This window comes from Vitis riparia, chromosome 1 (assembly GCF_004353265.1).
Source record: "Vitis riparia cultivar Riparia Gloire de Montpellier isolate 1030 chromosome 1, EGFV_Vit.rip_1.0, whole genome shotgun sequence".
In the NCBI taxonomy this organism is placed as follows: Eukaryota; Viridiplantae; Streptophyta; class Magnoliopsida; order Vitales; family Vitaceae; genus Vitis; species Vitis riparia.
In genome coordinates this window covers 19,085,121-19,107,399 of record NC_048431.1, presented here as the reverse complement: position 1 = coordinate 19,107,399, position 22,279 = coordinate 19,085,121, and the positions used below count along the sequence as shown (strand labels likewise).

General features: G+C 34.9%; 1 protein-coding gene and 1 pseudogene across 1 annotated transcript; both read left to right on the top strand.

Moving 5' to 3' along the window:
• Positions 1 to 1,778: 1,778 nt before the first annotated feature.
• Positions 1,779 to 13,112, top strand: LOC117920779 (annotated as a pseudogene).
• Positions 13,113 to 20,427: 7,315 nt separating this feature from the next.
• Positions 20,428 to 21,723, top strand: LOC117920771 (stemmadenine O-acetyltransferase-like). Its single transcript, XM_034838397.1, has one exon. It carries the CDS (start codon positions 20,428 to 20,430, stop codon positions 21,721 to 21,723), a length of 1,296 nt encoding a protein of 431 aa, XP_034694288.1.
• The last annotated feature ends 556 nt before the right edge of the window (positions 21,724 to 22,279 follow it).

Sequence of the window (22,279 nt, the reverse complement as noted above, 5' to 3'; positions counted from 1 at the left end):
AAGTGAGACGCCAGGTCGCCCCACCAACAATCTCTATTAGCCGCTTAAAGGATAATGATTGCCCTGCCACCCTCTGAGCAATCATGTCATCATGACTGTAAAAGTCAAAAGACTTTCCCAGCCTAGATGTGACAAGGCTCTAAGCATAATAAAAGATTCCCACAACAAAATGGAAAAAGGGGGAAAGTAAGAAAGAGCCACTGAAGAAACTCCCAAGATGAGAAATTCTCTATTATTGTCAATCTAATTAGAACTTCGAATGGTGTGTCTGGACAACCTGTCCGGACATTTTTTGCAAGGGAGTGGAAAGAAGCATCACTATTAGTTGATTGAGCGTCGACGTTAGGGAAATACTGCATCCCTAACGGGTCGCGACATCAACAACCTTTTGACATCGAAGTGACGTGATATTATTGTGATTAATTGAGATTCATGGTTTTACATGTATTACCTGATGTGTATTTGATAATTATTCATGAAATTTTGTGAATGAACTTTGACTAAAAATCTAGAAAATGGAAAATTGGATTACATTTGGGGTAAAATTTCAAACAACCATTCAGTCCCATGCTTCCAAGATTCAAATTGTGGAAGCTTGCGGGCTTCCTTTCTAGGCTTCCAACTGTATGTAATCAGAGATCTTTTCAAATATATCAATTCTGAAGTCAAGACGTACACATGCTAAATCTCATTTAGATATTTTGTGTTGGCATAGATTTTGAATCATTACATGATCCATAAGAGAAGTAACACATTAATTGGGTTGGTATAGATTTTGAATCACTACATGTATGAATCATTAATTGTTGTATAGCATATGCTTCACATAGTCCACATGTGTATCAATTAAATAGTACTTCGATAAAATTTATGTGGTACGACATTCTTATGTTACCCGAATTATGCAAGATCATCTAGATTGCCTAAATAATCTTTTGGAACACGGCTTTTTAGGCTTCTTTCCATATTGCCTAAATAACAAAGATTTCCAATTTTTTTTTGTATTTAATTGTAATGGAAAAAATTTAAACTTCAATTAAAGTTGGCATTGTCGTGTTTCATATTACTTTGAATGGAATCAAAGATATTTTTCACAAGGCATAAAGTCAAAAGAACTTATGCATTTGTTGGAGAATCAAAAGTAGTAGCTTCCTCTAGCTTTACGAAATAGGCTACTGTAGAATTTTCCTTTAGCCTATTGGAATTCTATACATCTACGCACCCATTACAATTGGAGTGTCTTTTTCATTTTAACTACCTAACATGACATACCATCTACGCTTAGATCTGGAATCAGACCATATGTGGTTGTGAAGGGTCCAATATCCACTAAAGTATCTATATTTAAGAGTGGTAATCATCAACCATGTATCACAATATTCAGAACGACTATAATTATTCACAAATCTGGGTTGGGCGTACCGATCAGTTTGGTGTCTAATATTGGTAATGGGAGAGATCGAGGCTGAAATGATCTCAACAGATACCATAAAACCATCTTCCCTGACCCCTGCCCACCTTCGCCATTTCCAACTCTCCTTTCTTGATCAAACATTCACTCCAACTCTTATGCCCATCATTCTTTTCTATCCATTGGATGGCGGTGTCAAAGTAGATACAGTTGAAAGATTCATCTGGCTAAAGAAAACCTTATCCAAGACCTTAACCCAATTCGACCCACTAGCCAGACTAGTTAAGGTCAATCTCTTCATCGACTGTAGTGACCAGGGTGTTCCCTACTTCGAAGCCCAAGTCAAGTGCCAACTTTCGGAGTTCACATGCCACCCGGATCCCATGCAACTAACCAAATTCCTTATGCACTGGACAATATAGTTGATTTGGTCCTGACAATTCAAGTCAATATCTTCGAGTGCGGTGGGATAGCAATTGGTGTTTGCATTTCCCACAAGGTCGTTGATGCTTTGTCAATGGTTATGTTTGTCAACGGTTGGGCGGCTGTGGCTCGCCGGGATGCTGATGTGCTCTGTCCACAATTTGGACTAGCCAACATCTTCCCCCCCATAAATTTATCTAGGTTCAATCCAAGCACTGGTATCACAAAGGAAAAGATTGTGACAAAGAGATTTGTATTCAGTACCTCTAGTGTAGCTACTTTGAGAGAGAAATACGCTAACATAACACAACCGAAGATCTCCCATGGCGTCCTACACGTATTGAGGCCTTATCGGCTTTCATATGGAGCCGCTTTGTGGCTATCACTCATATGATGGCAAACCCAAAAAGAGTCTACACGATCCTACATGCGGTGAACCTACGTACAAGGATGGACCCTCCATTGCCAGAGAATTACTTTGGGAATATTATCCGGTTTGTGATAACAACAACAAGTATGGACGGTATGAAAGAAAGGCAGTGCCATGCCCTTGTGAACCAAATGAGAGAAGCAATAGTAAAAATTGATGGAGATTACATAAAAAACCTTCGAAAGGGCGTAGAGCATTTGAATTTATTGAAAGAGCAAGCTGAAAGTGTGGACCCGCATTTTTCACGTGCGCCCCCACTCGATCGGCGAGACTCGCTTTTTATTTGTGAAAAATTAATTTTTGGAAAAAGTTGGAGTCGCCACTTATTTTATTTTATTTTAAAGGGAAAATAAAACAAGAAATAAAACCTTAAAAAATGACTCCATAGTTTTTGGAAAAGCATGTCTTTGAAAAACCCGAGTCTAGGTCCGAGGATCAGGTTACTTATTGGGAAGGTACCTCTAGGAGGTAGCACCCCTCTAAGCCCTAAAGAGGTCTCTACTGACTAAGTTGAGGGAAATATAGCAATTAACCGATTAATTATGGATACCTAAGTAGGCTAGGTGATTTCGAAAAATAGCATGCTTAGTAGGAAAACCAATCACAATCATGAAGAAGATTTAGGGTACGTACCTGGACTGCTTCTTAAGTGCTATCACAAGACATCAAAGTTAGTATAGAAGTATAACACACAACATGTATTTAATCATAGCGAATCTAGCATATATCTAAGCACCTAAGGATTATCAAACATATGCATATTTCACAGTGACATGATTGTTTACAAAATTTAGAAAGTAGGTGATAAGGGACGTACCTGGATAACATAGATAACTTACAATGCGCTTCCATAAGACATGAAGGGTTAGATAATAAATAATAAAATATAGAAATCCTAGCATGCTCGTTCTCTAATTAGCATAGCAAAAATTATCAAAGTATATGAAAACACTAATTATCACACTCATCTTGTATACAATTCCTAAAAAAGATAGACATAATTTCAACAAGTGACAAAAGTGGCAACAAAAATAATTTTTGAAAAGATTTTCTTATGTAGGGGTTTCACCAATTCCCCAATTGATATACACGAATTTAGCTTAGAATTATCTCATTTATTTGGGACCACAAGCTTTGATTCGTGTTTGATTTCAAACCAAAATTTTCGTTAAAAACCGAGAAAGATGCAAACCGATCAAAAAATGGTTGCATGTTATTTTAAGAAAATGGGGTTTTTGATTCTAAGGACTCTAAATGAATTTTTAAAATAGGTTTTTATAAGGAACATTTTGAGAAAAGTATTTTATTTTAAAATAAGAGAAATTAATTTGAGAACAATAAAACGTATGAGAAACATTGTACCAAGCAAAACAAACAGAAACAAAATCATAAAGTAAAATTTTTGGCAACCAAGCAAACTGAAATGGTGTGAATGGAGGCCAATCTTCACAATTTTCCGATGGCCTCCATGAATCAAATATAAACGAACAAATGTCAAAGAAGATAACTAAACGGCCTTAGATCAAATAAAGTCAACTAGATATCAATCAAGAACTAACAAAGATTAGTCAAGCGTATAAATTGAGGATATATGATCTCATAAACTTCAAGGTATTTTCTGAGAGCAGTATCGCATTCGTTGGTGACGGGTTCCACGCTGAAATTGCAAGCTTTCTTGATATCAAAGAACACACGATCCGATATCACCGCATGAAAGTCTGTAATGCTTGCTTTCCTTTCATAAATAGACATGGTGGTCTTGCCATCAGAGATGCAGCCTTGAAGATTCCCCCGGAGTGACCTGCTGTTGGTTCATGTCTTGAATCGAATCTGTGATGCGTGCTGGTCCTCTTGATGGTAAGGAATACGGCTGTGTGCTTCCCGTCTCTCCCCAGTGGCAGGCCTCCACTTTGAGAGAATTTCTGGCCGCTCTTTCTTCGAGAATCCCCCACCCTCATTCTGACCTGTGACTCTTTTTTCTATTATTGTTTCCCTTCCAAATACGTGGTCAACCCCCTTTTTAGAAAAATAAAAATCTTCTTTCCATCCTCCATTCAGCCTGATCTGCCTTCCCTTTTTTTAACAATCAAAAATCTTTCTTCCATGTCGCATAAAATATCCCCACATATATGCAGCCGTGTACATCAAGGATCTTCACCAATGTGTGCATTCAAATCTCATGCCAAAATAAAATAAGAATTCATATCAATAAGGGTCATGAAATTGAAAATTAAAACTAATTAAAATTATGCAATTAAAAACATTATGTCTATCATAGGTATACAAAAATAGTTAGGACATCAGTTTATGGAATTAATCATCAATCTCATGTAATATTCTATAAAATAAATAAATAAAAGCAAATAACTAACTAAATAATAATAAATAAGTAAATATATAAATAAAATAAATAGATAAATAAATAAATAAGAAATCGAGTACACGCAAGCATTAAAAGTGCAAATCATGCAAATTATGTAAGTCATGTAAGAATTACCGAAAAGGTGACATAGGTGGGTCAGGATGCCTAAGTGGACCTAAAGTGAGTGTGTAGGCTAGAGGGTGCCTAGGTGGGTCTAAGCGGGTCAAGGTGAATCTAAGTGGGCCTAGGATGGTGCTTAATGGGCCAAGTGCATCTAAAAACTATCCTAAAAATGAATGAAAAGCCTAATTCTAAATTAAGGCTGCCAAAGGTCACAATAAGGGGTCAGATAATCCCTCAACCAAAATCTCCGATGTGACTCAAAAAAGGTAAGTAGTTGATTCATGCCTAATTGGTGTCTCAGCTGATTCGTGTCCAGCTGGTGCTCCTTGATTGAGGGATTAATCAACAAAATTTATAACCTATTACACCATATACTAGGGTAGCAAAGACAAAGCTACTATAGCATAGTGGCTCTAGGATCGTTCACTGGGATGGGTTTTCACTTCACAAATGATATCAATTCAAAGCTGAATTGGTGTCTTTTCATTTCAAGGTTAGCTTCAAAAGAAAACATAAAGACGGTAGAAAAAAGAAAGGTTTTAAGCTAACCAAAAACAATAGCTGATTTTACTTATAAAGAAAAGTGTTTCTTGGAGTTTCAGATCACTAGGCTCAGCTTCTTCATACAAAAAGGGAGTTCCGGTCACTTGTTTCTTTTCCTCGCATTAGAGAATTAACATATAGTTCCTTCTCCAACCGGTGTTGTACAGATGCTTCCCTTTAATGGGTTCAAACACTAAATCCCTCTCACTGATGCAACTTGCAATGGCTCATACCTCTCACCTAGCACTTGCCATTCAAGGTGATCTTTAACCTTGGATTACCCGTCACAAGCTCGCAAGAGATAACTAATGGATGTCTCCTTGGAGTCCAAAAGCTTACCAAGTGTTGGCAATTCTAGAAAATCCTACCTTCAAGTCACCTACCAGAGGCTCGCAAGGGGTAAACTAGTGCATCTCCATGGTTGGAGATCACTTGCCTTACCAAGTGTTGGCCCAGGTGACTCCAAGGTGTTTTAAGTTAACTAAAAACGTAGAAACCATTCATGGGACACACTTACTCTTCATTCCAAACTAAAACAACAAAACTTCCAATTTATGCATGTGGAAACTTACCCGGCTTTCTTCACTCCAAGAGACAAAGAGCCTAGCCTCTCATCCTCTGAGGAAAAATCCTCAGAGTTTGGTTGGCTAGAAAGAAAAATAAAGAGAAAACAAGAATATAAAGAAGAAACAGAGCAAGTGCCCTGTTCGTTAATTTCACATATATTTTGGTATATTACATATATTTCTCCTTATATGTTTCAACGGATGCAAAGGAGTATATATAGAGAAGCTTTTCCATCCTTCCTAGCTAAGAAATCTTATGATTGGTGGATTACAAGGAGAAGAATGGAAATTTATACAAAAATATCTAAAAGAAAAGATCTCGTGTGGAGTCGGCAAAACAGGGGAGATTTCGCACAGGTGTGCGAAATTCGCATAGGGGTATGCGAAATTCGCATACCATTCAGAAGGTATGCGAAATTTTCGCATACCTGGAGCAGTTCTCTTCCAAAAGTCATAACTTCCTCGTTTCAGCTCCAAATCATGCACGGTTTGAAGCGTTGGATTCTTGACTTCTTGAGCTTCGAAACGGTATATAGCATGTAGAAAATGGACTTCGGGAAGTGCTCCAAAAGTGCGAAGAAAGACTGCAGCTGCTGTCCTCTGTTTTCCTCTTTGCTTTGCTTTTCTCCTCTTTGCTTCTCTCATTGCATTCCGGATTTGCTTATGGCAAAGGACTTCAAAGCTTTGGTTCTTCATGTTTCTGAGCTCTTCATTGCTTTGCCAAGGATTCCATATAACTCTCCTCAATCTCCTAATGCTTTGGTGATCAAAATACTAACAAAAACACCAAAACTTACACATTTTGATTAGAATTGATTGCAAGGAGCCTTAACATGCTAATTGGGTTAAAAGGCACTAACTACTACTCAAAAGTGTTTAAAAGGATTAATTATAAGCTATCAAATAGCACTTTTTGAGTAGTAATCACTCCCCCCAACCGACATATTGCTAGTCCCTTAGCAATGAAGGAGAGAAAAATAAAAATAAAATTACCATAATTTACAACATCATGCTGATCACTTCAAAAAATGTTTAAGTGGCATGACTAATCAAACTCTCACATGGAACATTAAAGAAATAAAACTCAAACTTCAACAAGAGTTATCAAATAATTTGCCTAGTCACAATTCTTAAAGAGAAGGCATTATGCAAATTTAAGCTTTAAAAGAGTTTCCACTCCCAAAGGGTCAAACCTTACTCTTCCACAAAAATCTAAGTGTTATTTATTAGTTTCCGAATATAGTATGTTGAACTAATCTCTCCCCTCAACCTAGTTCTTTTCAAAGCTTAGCAAACTAATCAACCTCCAATAGGCTAAGAACGCACCTCTTTTCTTTCACAATTTTTTTCATTGTAGGAGTACAAGGCTTAAAGGTATTCTTTTTTAAATTGTCCATATAACGGGGGTCCATCGATGACTCCCAACCAATCAAGGTTTAGGGCATCAAGCTTTAAGGATTTTTCAACCACTAACTCCTCGGATTTCACCCCGGACTTTTGAGAATGAATTTTTAATACCCAAGCACCTACAGTATGTTAAACTCCACCTATCCACCCTTGTAACGAGCATTGAGGTCGGTGACTCCCAACCAATTAAGGCTTAGGGCACCAGGTTTCAAAGGTTTTCACCATATACCCTTCAGACCTTGCTCGGGTTTCAAGGCAAGCAAACATTTTTCTTTCGTTCTTTTTTTTTTCCAAAGACTCATTGGCCTTTTATAAGGTGTCCCAACACTATTAAATGAGGTCAAAGGTACCAAGTCTAAAATTTTCCTAAGCCAAGAGGGAAATAGTTTTTCATCTTATACTCGGAACCTAGTGTGCACAGTGTGTGAATAGCTTAAAGTGGAAGAACTAAGGTTGAATTCAATAGATGTTTCAACAATTCATCAACTTTAGTAAGCATAATACAAACTCTAAGTCAAGTAAAAAGACAAAAATTCAATTTCTCCCTTTTCATTTTGAAAATTTTTCCTTAATAACCATGGAGAGTAGAATAAAAAACTTAAAAATTTTAAAAATTAAGCAAAAAGCAACTAAATTACCAAAATAACTTAGCATTATTAACAATACTTACTTCCTCAACTCTCCCCCAACCAAGCTGAACATTGTCCTCAATGTGACAAAAGCGATTAAAAAATAGGGAGGAAGTGGTACCTCCTGAGTGACATGGAGTCTGAGTCGTATAGGAGAAACCACATGTTTCAAAGAAAACATAAGAGTTAGTGAGTAGAGGAAATAGAAAAATGCCAAGTTTAAACAAAAATGATGTCTATGTATGATGTATCATCAGTAATACATCCAATCCTAGAATACAAGACATCAAAACATGGAATTATGTATACTAATATAATAAGTAAAGACAAAAAAATAAAAAGATGATCAAGTAATGGAAGGGTCCTGTGGAGCTGATGCATCTGTGGTGGCCTCTTGAGTGGGTTGGATCAGAACTTCAACCTCTGTTTTGGTAGTTTCCTTAGGTGGCATAGTCTCCTCAACTGGAGCTCTCAGTTGGTAGCTATGGGATTTGATGGTTTAAGGAGGTAAGAAATGGAATGAGAGGCTTTATGTGTGTGATCTCAAGGTGTGCGCGAGGCTTTCCTCTAGTCTTGGCCATGGCTGAAATGGAGAAGAGTGGCTGTTTATGAGTTCCAGAGGGTACTCAGCTGGTGCGTGGGGCTCTGTTGGCATTTTAGCAACTTCCCTTAGCTTTGCAAGGTGTTTTTGCAAACTTCCCTCTATTTTGCAAGTCAATTTCGGAATTTGAAGGTCATTTCTAAGCTTGGAGGTGATTTCGCAGCCATTTCGAAGCTTGGAGATCATTTCATAGCCATTTCGAAGCTCAAAAGTGATTTCGCAGCCAAAAAGTGCCCTGCAAAATGGAGCTTTGGCTGCGAAATTGGAAGTTTTTACGTTCGCAGCCATTTTGCAGCTTTTAAAAATACCCTGCGAAATTGGGCTTTGGCTGCGAAATTTGGAGTTTTTATGCTTCCCAGTCGTTTCGCAGCTGCGAAATAAGGGTCAATTTGCTGCAAAAATGGCACTCGTGTGCCAAAAGTTGGTTTTGCAGCTTTGAAATCCTCTGCGAAATTGAGTTTTTCTTGCGGAAATGGGATCTTTCATGCTTTGGTGGTTCGCAGCCGCTTTCGCAGCTGCGAAATTGGGGTCACTGTACCGCAGAATGGCACTCGTGTGCCAAAAGTTGGTTTCGCAGCTCACTTCGCAGCTGCGAAATTGGGGTCACTGTACCGCGGAATGGCACTCGTGTGCCAAACATTGGTTTCGCAGCTGCGAAACACCCCACGGAATGGAGAAATTGCTGAGAAATCGCTGCGGAATTGGGGCTTTTTACGCCTTAGTGGTTCGCAGAGCACTTCGCAGCTGCGAAATTGGGGTTCCTGTGCTGCGAAGTGGCACTCGTGTGCCAAAAGGTGGTTTCGCAGCTGCGAAACACCTTTCCAAATGGAGCTTTCCCTGCGAAATGGAGGATTTCATGCTTTGGAGCTTCGCAGCCGCTTTCGCAGCTGCGAAATGGGGGCTCCTGTGCTGCGAGTGGCACTCGTATGCCAAACATCGGTTTCGCAGCTGCGAAACCGTTCGCAGAGGAGTCAATTGAGTTGCGAAACGGTTTTGCAGCAAAAGGCCGATTTCGCAGAGGCTGCGAAATCTCGCAGACCCCTGTTTTTCCCCTGTTTTTGCTCTGTTTTTGCTCTGTTTTCGCTCCGATTTCTTCCCGATTTCTTCCTTTGCAATTCCTCTTGATTTTGATCATCCAAAAACCTATATTGCATCAAAACAAACTAGAATTAAAGCATTAAAATCAAAATTAAAGCATTGAAATCAAAATTAAAACATTGAAATCAAAATTAAAACAAGTAATAAATAAAACAAAAAGCTATGGACTAGCTAGTCTTGAAAAAGACTAAGTCCATCAAAAAATTTGATCCTGATTCAGCTTGCCCGGATCCCATATGAAGTTTGCATCTCTCACTAGAGATTTGCTATGTATGATGGCAATGGAAACAATTCCCTTTCTCTTTCCTTTAATTTCCTCCCTCTTCTTTTTCTCTGTTTCATTCTCTGTTTCATGCTCTAGCTTGAATGTGGCCATATCAACCTCTTTACCACTCAAAGTGATAACCATTTTAACTTCCTTCACCATTGAAAATTCTCCCTTTTGAGCCTCCATTTCATGGATACTCATGGAATTTTGATAAGGTTGAGAAGGAAAGTTTTCTTTCTCTTGCACTTTGTTGAGGTTGGCAAACCTTGAGATTGAATCTTGGAGATTATTTATCTTCTGAGATAGATCATTTTGCACTTCATCCATCTTTTTCTCTACACAGTCATTTCTTTGACTGAGCTGAGCATTGATGGATTTGTTAGCTTCAACAAAGTCTTCCATGACCTTGTTAAGATTCATCATAGCTTGTTCAAGGTTTGAGGCTTGCTGTGGTGCTTGAGCAGGTTGCTGATACTGAGGTGGCTGTGATTTCCAAGAGAAATTTAGATGGTCCCTCCAATTGGAATTGTAGGTGTTGCAATCACCAAACATTTCCCTCTCCGTTGGAATGATAGGACACTCTTCCACCAAATGCTCATAAGATAGACAAATGGCACAAGGCATAGCTTGCAATGGTGTCTGAGAGATGGCTTGCACTTCTTGCATGTTCTTCATTTCTAGCACATCCAATCTCCTTTCCATAGCTGCAATCTCTGCCTTCATGTCTATGCCATCATTTAAAATATACATCTCACCCTTAGCTTTAGGTTGAGACATCATTCTTCCCATATCTCTAGCATTTGGTTCACCCCATTCTCTTGAAAATTCAGCCACATAACTCATGAAGTTCATGGCTTCCTCTGCTATCTCGTATTCAATATGGCATGCACAACTAGCAAATTGTGAATTAAAAACAGAGAACACAAAAGAAAACAAAAGAAAAACAATTCAAAGAAAAAACTAAGGTAAACTAAAAACTAAATAAAAAGTATACTAAAATATGAACAAAGAGAGAAACAAAAACAAATAAAAAGAGTTAGTAAAAGGAAAAGAAAAGTCACCAAACTTGTGATGAAGATCACAAGTGTTCTCAAAAGATCATATCACTGCAAAGTGGCACCATCCCCGGCAACGGCGCCATTTGATTCATGCCTAATTGGTGTCTCAGCTGATTCGTGTCCAGCTGGTGCTCCTTGATTGAGGGATTAATCAACAAAATTTATAACCTATTACACCATATACTAGGGTAGCAAAGACAAAGCTACTATAGCATAGTGGCTCTAGGATCGTTCACTGGGATGGGTTTTCACTTCACAAATGATATCAATTCAAAGCTGAATTGGTGTCTTTTCATTTCAAGGTTAGCTTCAAAAGAAAACATAAAGACGGTAGAAAAAAGAAAGGTTTTAAGCTAACCAAAAACAATAGCTGATTTTACTTATAAAGAAAAGTGTTTCTTGGAGTTTCAGATCACTAGGCTCAGCTTCTTCATACAAAAAGGGAGTTCCGGTCACTTGTTTCTTTTCCTCGCATTAGAGAATTAACATATAGTTCCTTCTCCAACCGGTGTTGTACAGATGCTTCCCATTAATGGGTTCAAACACTAAATCCCTCTCACTGATGCAACTTGCAATGGCTCATACCTCTCACCTAGCACTTGCCATTCAAGGTGATCTTTAACCTTGGATTACCCGTCACAAGCTCGCAAGAGATAACTAATGGATGTCTCCTTGGAGTCCAAAAGCTTACCAAGTGTTGGCAATTCTAGAAAATCCTACCTTCAAGTCACCTACCAGAGGCTCGCAAGGGGTAAACTAGTGCATCTCCATGGTTGGAGATCACTTGCCTTACCAAGTGTTGGCCCAGGTGACTCCAAGGTGTTTTAAGTTAACTAAAAACGTAGAAACCATTCATGGGACACACTTACTCTTCATTCCAAACTAAAACAACAAAACTTCCAATTTATGCATGTGGAAACTTACCCGGCTTTCTTCACTCCAAGAGACAAAGAGCCTAGCCTCTCATCCTCTGAGGAAAAATCCTCAGAGTTTGGTTGGCTAGAAAGAAAAATAAAGAGAAAACAAGAATATAAAGAAGAAACAGAGCAAGTGCCCTGTTCGTTAATTTCACATATATTTTGGTATATTACATATATTTCTCCTTATATGTTTCAACGGATGCAAAGGAGTATATATAGAGAAGCTTTTCCATCCTTCCTAGCTAAGAAATCTTATGATTGGTGGATTACAAGGAGAAGAATGGAAATTTATACAAAAATATCTAAAAGAAAAGATCTCATGTGGAGTCGGCAAAACAGGGGAGATTTCGCACAGGTGTGCGAAATTCGCATAGGGGTATGCAAAATTCGCATACCATTCAGAAGGTATGCGAAATTTTCGCATACCTGGAGCAGTTCTCTTCCAAAAGTCATAACTTCCTCGTTTCAGCTCCAAATCATGCACGGTTTGAAGCGTTGGATTCTTGACTTCTTGAGCTTCGAAACGGTATATAGCATGTAGAAAATGGACTTCGGGAAGTGCTCCAAAAGTGCGAAGAAAGACTGCAGCTGCTGTCCTCTGTTTTCCTCTTTGCTTTGCTTTTCTCCTCTTTGCTTCTCTCATTGCATTCCGGATTTGCTTATGGCAAAGGACTTCAAAGCTTTGGTTCTTCATGTTTCTGAGCTCTTCATTGCTTTGCCAAGGATTCCATATAACTCTCCTCAATCTCCTAATGCTTTGGTGATCAAAATACTAACAAAAACACCAAAACTTACACATTTTGATTAGAATTGATTGCAAGGAGCCTTAACATGCTAATTGGGTTAAAAGGCACTAACTACTACTCAAAAGTGTTTAAAAGGATTAATTATAAGCTATCAAATAGCACTTTTTGAGTAGTAATCAGTAGTATGAGTAGTACTGGGCCACCAAGGAACTACTGTGAAGCACTGAAAACGAACTTAAAGACATGTGTTAAAGGGACAAAATTGAGGGTCTACAGAAAGATTCACCGAAGGAGAGATAGAGTCATTTCGCTTTACCAGCTTGTGTAGGTTCCCTCTATATGAAGCTGATTTTGTATGGAGGAAGCCTATATGGGTTGGATCAGCCGACCTACCTTTCAAGAATCTAGTTTTTTTCATGGACAATGGAAGTAATGGTGGAATAGAAGCATAGATTAACCTAGTGGAGGAAGACAAGGGTAAATTCCAAGAAGACAAGGAGTTTCTCTCATTTGTTTCTCCAACTTAATTCAGAAGGCTTTTCTGTGGTTCATTCACGTACGGTTAGTTGTTGATGCAAGTGTAGTGGAAGTTGTCTATGACCCATTAATTTTGAAAAAAATTAGCAGTTACTATTGTATTGTTATAGTAAATGATTTTGGTTAAATTATACATATAACATTATACAATATGTTTACCTATGTAATAAATGAATTAAATTAAATTATATTATATATGAACTTAAACTATTAATCATTCTAATCTATTAAACTCGTTAACGCGATTATGAATCATTTAACTACTTATTTATAAATTTTATATTTTAAAATATTTTTTAGTTAATTAATTTTTCAATATAATTTTTTTTAACATTGTAATTAATTTAATATTATTTTAATTTTACACTTATTTAATGTTTTACTTATAAAATATTTTTAATCTCTATCATATATAAAATTTTACTTAATCATTTTATTATTTAACCCGGATTTTCATTATGTTGTGTAACTTATTTAATCCATTTAATAATCGAGTACTAACTCCTATTTAATATTTAAATTGAGTTAAGCCTTTTATATATATAATTAATTAATATCTTAATCAAATATATTTATAACTCAATTGATTTATTTATTTAAAATAAATCAAATATGAGTTAAATTGTTAAAAGATATAATTAAATTAATAATGAGATTATTAGATGGATCAATTCAGAGCAAATTCATATAATTAAAATTAATCTAAAAATTACATATTTATTAAACGAGTTATGTTGGTTAGTACAAATTTGACCCAAACCTATTTATACTCAATGAAAACCCCCAAAAAAATATGTTGGACTCATGTCATATTAGCAAATCATATCAAACTTAATCACCCCTAAATGATGGTTGAGAAGCAGAGAAGGGACTCTCATCATAGGACTCTCATAATTTAGGAGAATTATGCTTTAGTGGGTACCAAGTTTATACAAACTTGTTATAAAGTCCCTATGATGTATATGGACAAAAATGCCCTTTTGTTGCTTAAGCATGTGTTGGGATGGCAACAGGGCGGGTTCAGGACGGGTTGCCCCTATCCCAACCCCACCCCATTTATTCAAAATCATTCTCATCCCTGTCGCATTTAAAAAATTAAACGGGACGGGGCATAAATGATAAATTCTCATACCCGCCCCGTTTAACTCTTTTTTTGAATTTTTTTTTTAAATTAATTTTAAATTTTTAATTACATTAAAATAAATATATTTTATAAATAATTAAATTATTATATTTTTTATAACTTATTTTATTAAAAATATTTTATTATTATCTATATATTAAAAATAGTAAAATAAAAATTAAATTAACTTAATTTTTAAATTTAAATTAAATTAATTTTATATATAATCAGGCCAGGGTGGGGCGGAACGGGGCAATACTCGAACCCATCCCAAGTTTTAAAAAAAAATTCTCAAACCCATTTATTAAAATTGAACCCCATCTCATTAGGGGCGGGGTGGGTACCTGAAAAAACCCGTCCTATTGCCATTCCTAAGCATGTTCTGGATATGGAAATGGTAAAATGCAGGGCAAAGGATATATGTGATGGATGACATGTCAAATGTGATATTAAATGATGATTAAAAAATGAAACAAATAAGTCACCCCCTATATTTCCAAGTATTCTATTAATGGTTTTTTTTTTTTTTTAATTAAAAGTTTTGTATGTTATGAACTTATAGAGTGACATGAAAGCATCTATATAGAGATGTTTGTTAGCATTTTTTTTTTTTTGGTCAAGGTTGCCTGTCATGATCTTATAGAATGCCGTGAAAACATGTATATGGGAATATTGTTTATTAGCATTCCACTAGATGTTTTATTCATTTATTTTAACTCTAGGCCTTTTTCTAGAAACTTATATTTGGTTATGAAAAAGTACCAAGGACAAAAGACAGTGTTAAAAATTTAATTTTGTTCATTTAATTTATTGTGCAAAATATGAAATAAAATCAAATATAATTAACAGTTCAAATTTTATAAATTTATAAATTATTTAATATAAAAAATAAATAAATAAAATGAGTTTGAAAAAACCATACAAAAATAAACTATAAACTTTAAAGTGTATACGATGGGAACCTGCACCAGCTGCTACATGAATATATATATATTAAAAGGATTGTTACTGTCAGAAAAACATTGGATACTTCCCTCAAAGACTCAAAGACGATGGGTGGCAATTCATCATTTTAGCGGCAGCAACAGCATATTTATGAAGTGACACAATAGAAAAACCCGTGTTGTGAGTGCATCTAATTTTGTTGCGTCCAATACAAGCCTCTTTGTGACACAATTTTCATTGACCTTACTTTTCAGGCCTAATTAATGACGTATTAGATGGGAAGAAAGAAGTGACAAACTGAGCGGATATCTCAACGACTGATTGATTCGCCGTGGCAGCCGTTCATATAGTAAAACTTAATACTTATTATTTAATAATTTAAATTTTATTATTTAATTCTTATTTTAAGTATTAAAATTATTTGATAAAATTAATTTTAAATATATTTTTAAATCATTAAATTGAGATATTTATCCTTATAAATTATAATTATGATAAAAAATATTGAATAATAATGGATGTCGTAGAATAATAAAAGAGATGTAGAAATAATTAAAACAAATAAAAATCAAAAGGTAAAATGAAAATGTGGACTTAATAATAAATTAATTATTTTTATTTATTATTTAAAGTTATTTTTTACTTTAAATCATATCATTAAGTTATTTTTATTAAATATATTTAATTCATTTAATGAATTAAATTAAGTTATTAAGTCGGTTTATCAAACATGCAATTAGTTTATCTTGAATGAGTCAAACCCAAATGTAATCAATATTAAATCAAGTGGAGTTCGGTAATTAATTAATAAATTCAAATAAGTTTTTATTTAATTAAAACTAATCAATTGAATATGGTTTGTGGAAGGGTAAGAAATAACCCCAATGGTAGCTTGCTAACTGATGATTAAAAAAAAAAAAAAAAACTACTAATTATAATATATTGAAGCCAAATTTAATGCATCAAAGCTGCAATTTGATTGAATCTAATAAATTGTAAGAGCTCGTTTCCATAACCTAAGATCAACTTCAAGCTCCTTTTTCCAATGTTTTTCTTTTTAAGCTCTTTTTACAAGTTGATAAATAAATGGGAAGCTGCTGCTGCCTATTACCTTTTGACATCGGAGAAACGTGATATTATTGTGATTGATTGAGACTTATGGTTTCACATGTATTACTTGATGTGTATTTGATAATTATTCATGAAATTCTGTGAATGAACTTTGAATAAAAATCTAGAAAATGGAAAATTGGATTACATTTGGGCTAAAATTCAAAGAACCATTCAGCCCTGTGCTTCCAGGATTCAAATTGTGGAAACTTGCAGGCTTCCTTTCTAGGCTACCAACTGTATGTAATTAGAGATCTTTTCAAATATATCAACTTTGAAGTCAAGACGTACACATGCTAAATCTCATATAGATATTTCGTGTTGGCATAGATTTTGAATCATTACATGATCCACGTCAATTCCAAGATTAATTAATTGGGTTGGCATAGATTTTAAATCATTACATGATCCGTAAGGGAAGTAAGACAATAATTGGGTTGATATAGATTTTGAATCATTGCATGAATCATTAATTGTTGTATAACATATGCTTCACACAGTCCACATGTGTATTAATTAAATAGTACTTCGATAAAATTTATGTGGTACGACATTCTTATGTTACCTAGATCATGCAAGATCATCTAGATGATTTATACTTCAATTAAAGTTGGCGTTGGCATGTTTCATATTACTTTGAATGGAATCAAAGATATTTTTCACAAGGCATAAAGTCAAAAGAACTTATGCATTTGTTGGAGAATCAAAAGTAGCTTCCTCTAGCTTTACGAAATAGGCTACTCGTGTTGTGTTTTGGGTCATGCTTTGGTACCCATATATTCTTTTCGGTACCATACCTCCGATCTTCCACCAATGACATTTTGCCACATGTTAGGTTTGTGAATAAAAAGAAAAAAAAAACTTGCTATGTGGGTTACCAGCGGTCAACTCCCATGCCAAAAAATAAAATAAAATAATTCAATACAACACAAAAGTTTTAATTCTTTACAACATCTAATTATATAATATGATGAATTCTTTTATAAATTTTGAAAAATATTGAATAATTTTAAAAAATACAAATTTTCTACAAAAAGAAATTAGAATTTATTTTATTTTGTAATATAAAGTGATAAAGCGATGAGGTGAAGGAAAAAAAAAATTAAAATTAACCAAATATTGTAAATAAATAAATCGATAACAAAATGTATAAATTGAGAGTTAATTAATTTATTTAATTTTAAATTTAACTTATTTGTGGAAAAAATAGATGAATATTGAAAATGCAAAAAAATAATGTAATTGGTTTAAGAAGTAAAAAAAATAAAATAATTGAATAATTTCAATGAATTGCAAGTCTAACTAGACTTCTATAAAAAATGAAAATAAAATTGAAATAAATTTAAATAAGTATACATTGCTCAAACATTAAGATAGCTATGTACTCAATTGAAAATTGTAATAATAAAATAATTATTATAATTTACATTTAAATACATAAAATATTGGTTCAAAATATTGAAAATACAAAAAATAAATATAATTAGTAACAATATGGAATTTCACACTCCTTGCTAAATTTTTTATCATTTTTATTTTTCAAAAACTTTTAAAAGTTTAAACAAGTAGACAATAGAGAATCCTCAAATTATTATCCCCCATGCTAATTATTTAGTATTTTTGGGTTATGATCATTTTTTTCATCCATTATACAACCAATAAGTGTAATTAACCTATTTAAACAATATTCAAGTCATATGAAGTCCTCAAATTTTTTTAAAATTTTGAAAAAGTAGAGAATTTGAAGGGTATGAAGAATGTGAGGACTCCTCATATTCTTCGTACCCTTACTAATATTTTAGTGTTTTAGGATTGGATTTTTCCAGAAATCATATGACCACCTCCTAAGTGTAATGAACCTATTTAAATAATGTCCAAGCCATATGAAGTTTACAAAATTTTTAAAAAGTTCAAAAAAGTGCAAAATAGGAACCTCACGTTCTTTGTACCCTTACTAATTTTTTAGTATTTTTGGATTTTGATTTTTGTGGAAATCATTTGACCACCTTCTAAGTGTGATGAACCTATTTAAACAATATCCAAGTCATATGAAGTCCCCAAAATTTTTAAAAAATTCAAAGAAGTGGAGAATGGTAATCCTCATAATATTCATACCCTTGCTAATTTTTAGTATTTTTGGATTTTGATTTTTTCGGAAATCATTTGACCACCTCCTAAATGTAATGAACCTATTTAAACAATATCCAAGCTAAATGAAACCCCCAAAATTTTTAAAAAGTTCAAAAAAGTGGAGAATGGGAGGGATACGAAGAATGTGAGGATTCCTTACATTCTTCGTACTCTTACTAATTTTTTAGTATTTGTGGATTTTGATTTGTCCGGAAATCATTTGACCACCTCCTAAGTGTAATGAAACAATTTAAATAATATTCAAGCCAAGCCTCCAAAAATTTTAAAAAGTTCAAGAAAGTAGAGAATGGGAAGGGTACGAAAAATGTGAGGATTCCTCACATTCTTCGTACCCTTACTAATTTTTTTAATATTTATGAATTTTGATTTTTTCAGAAGTCATTTGACTACCTCCTAAGTGTAATGAACCTATTTAAACAGTATCTAAATCAAATGAAACCCCCAAAATTTTTAAAAAGTTCAAAGAAGTAGAGAATGGGAAGGGTAATAAATTAAGTTATTAAGTTAATTTATCTTAAATTAAGTTATTAAGTTGGTTTATCAAATATGCAATTAGTTTATCTTGAATGAGTCAAACGTAACCAATATTAAATCAAGTGGAGTTGGGTAATAAATTAATTAATTCAAATAAGTTTTTATTTAATTAATCAATTGAATATGGTTTGTGGAAGGGTAAGAAATAACCCCAATGGCAGCTTGCTAACTGATGATAAAAAAAAAAACTACTAATTATAATATATTAAGGCCAAATTTAATGCATCAAAGCCACAATTTGATCGAAACTAATAAATTGTAAGAGCTCATTTCCATAACCTAAGATCAACTTCAAGTTCCTTTTTCCAATGTTTTTCTTTTTAAGCTTTTTTTACAGGTTGATAAATAAATGGGAAGTTGCTGCCTATTGCCTTTTGATGTTGGAGTGACGTGATATTATTGTGATTAATTGAGATTCATTGTTTCACACGTATTACTTGATGTGTATTTGATAATTATTCATGAAATTCTGTGAATGAACTTTGAATAAAAATCTTGAAATTGGAAAATTGGATTACATTTGGGCTAAAATTCAAAGAACCATTCAGTCCCGTGCTTCCAGGATTCAAATTGTGGAAGCTTGTAGGCTTCCTTTCTAGGCTTCCAACTCTATCTAATCAGAAATCTTTTCAAATATATCAATTTTCAACTCAAGACGTACACATGCTAAATCTCATCTAGATAATTTCATGTTGGCATAGATTTTGAATCATTACATGATCCATAAGGGAAACAACACATTAATTGGGTTGGTATAGATTTTGAATCACTACATGCATGAATCATTAATTGTTGTATAACATATGCTTCACACAGTCCACATGTGTATTAATTAAATAGTACTTCGATAAAATTTATGTGGTACGACATTCTTATGTTACCCGAATTATGCAAGATCATCTAGATTGCCTAAATAATCTTTTGGGACACAACTTTTTAGGCTTCTTTTCATATTGCCTAAATAACAAAGATTTCCAGTTTTTTTTTTCTTTTTGTATTTAATTGTAATGGAAAAAATTTATACTTCAATTAAAGTTGGCGTTGGCATGTTTCATATTACTTTGAATGGAATCAAAGATATTTTTCCCGAGGCATAAAGTCAAAAGAACTTATGCATTTGTTGGAGAATCAAAAGTAGCTTCCTCTAGGTTTACGAATAGGCTACTCGTATTGTGTTTTAAGAATACAATTAGCCTATTGGAATTCTATACATCTACACACCCATCACAGTTGAAGTGTCTTTTTCATTTTAACTACCTAACATGACATACCATCTGCGCTTAGATCTGCAATTGGACCATATGTGGTTGTGAAGGGTCCAATATCCACTCAAGTATCTGTATTTAAGAGTGGTAATCATCAACCATGTATCACAATATTCAGAACGACTATTCACAAATCAGGGTTGGGCGTACCGATCAGTTTGGTGTTTAATATTGGCAATGGGAGAGATCGAGGTTGAAGTGATCTCCACAGATACCATAAAACCATCTTCTCCGACCCCTGCCCACCTTCGCCATTTCCAACTCTCCTTTCTTGATCAAGTACTCAGTCCAATCTTTATACCCATCGTCCTTTTCTATCCAATGGATGGCGATGTCAAAGTTGATACAATTGAAAGATCCATCTGGCTAAAGAAAACCTTATCCATGACCTTAGTTCAATTCTACCCACTAGCCGGACGAGTCAAGGACAATCTTTTCATCGACTGCACTGACCAGGGTGTTCCCTACTTTGAAGCCCAAGTTAAGTGCCAACTTTCGGAGTTCATATGCAACCCGGACCCCATGCAACTAAGCAAATTCGTTCCTCATGCACTGGACGATATAGTCGACATCGTCCTGGCAATCCAAGTCAATATCTTCAAGTGCGGTGGGATAGCAATTGGTGTTTGCATTTCCCACAAGGTCGCGGATGCTTCGTCAGTGGTTACATTTGTCAACGGTTGGGCGGCTGTGGCTCGCCGGGATACTCATATGGTCTGTCCACAATTTGGACTGGCCAACCTCTTCCCTCCCATAAATTTATCCGGGTTCAATCCAAGCACTGGTATGACAAAGGAGAAGATTCTGACAAAGAGATTTGTATTTAGTGCCTCTAGTGTAGCTGCACTTAAAGAGAAGTACGCTGATCAAAGCACAACCGAAGATCTCCCAAGGCGTCCTACACGTATCGAAGCCTTATCGGCTCTCATATGGAGCCGCTTTGTGGCTGTCACTCATGGGATGGTAGACCCAAAAAAAATCTACACGATCCTGCATGCGGTGAACCTACGTACAAGGATGGACCCTCCATTGCCGGAGAATTACTTTGGGAATATTATCTGGTTTGCGATAACAAGACCATGCATCGACGGTATGAAAGAAGGGAAGCGCCATGCCCTTGTGAACCAAATGAGAGAAGCAATAGAAAAAATCGATGGAGATTACATAAAAAAACTTCCAGAGGGCATAAAGCACTTGAATTTCTTGAAAGAGCGAGCTGAAAGAGTCACCAAAGGAGAGATAGAGTCATTTCGCTTTACCAGCTTTTGTAGGTTCCCTGTATATGAAGCTGATTTTGGATGGGGGAAGCCTATATGGGTTGGATCAGGTAGCCTACCTTTCAAGAATCTAGTTATTTTCATCGACAGTAGTGGAACTAATGGTGGAATAGAAGCATGGATTAACTTGGTGGAGGAAGACATGGATAAATTCCAAGGAGACGAGGAGTTACTCTCATTTGTTTCTCCAACTTAATTCAGACGGAATTTAAGGCTTTTCTCTGATATATTCAAGGTTCAGTTCTTTATGCAATTGTGGTGGAAGTTGTCCATCAGTTGTTGATGCAAGTGTGGTAGAAGTTGTCGATTAATTAATTATGAAACAAATTAGCAGTTATTATTGTATTGTTATAATCATTGATTTATGTTTGATTTTAGCATTGGACTCCTTACTTTGCAACTTCAAAACGATATATAGTTTGCCAAAAAAGAATCTCGGGAAGTGCTTAATTTAGATTTTATCTTAAAATCAGAGCATATATATGTTGGTACCAGGTTGCAAGTTTCAAATTACTATGCGAATTTGTTGAATTTTGCTTCATCCCTTCTTTCCCATGATTATGCACCTTCTTTCTTACTTCATCATGGTCATTCCTCATTTGTCAAGCTCATGACATCATCATCTTGTCTTTCCTCATGTTTCACGAGTTTTGACTCTCTCATTTAAGCATATTTTATAAGGGAACTCTAGATCATTCCATTTCCTAAGCCCAAATCAGGTTAGAAGCATTCAAAAACTATCTTAGGGCTTT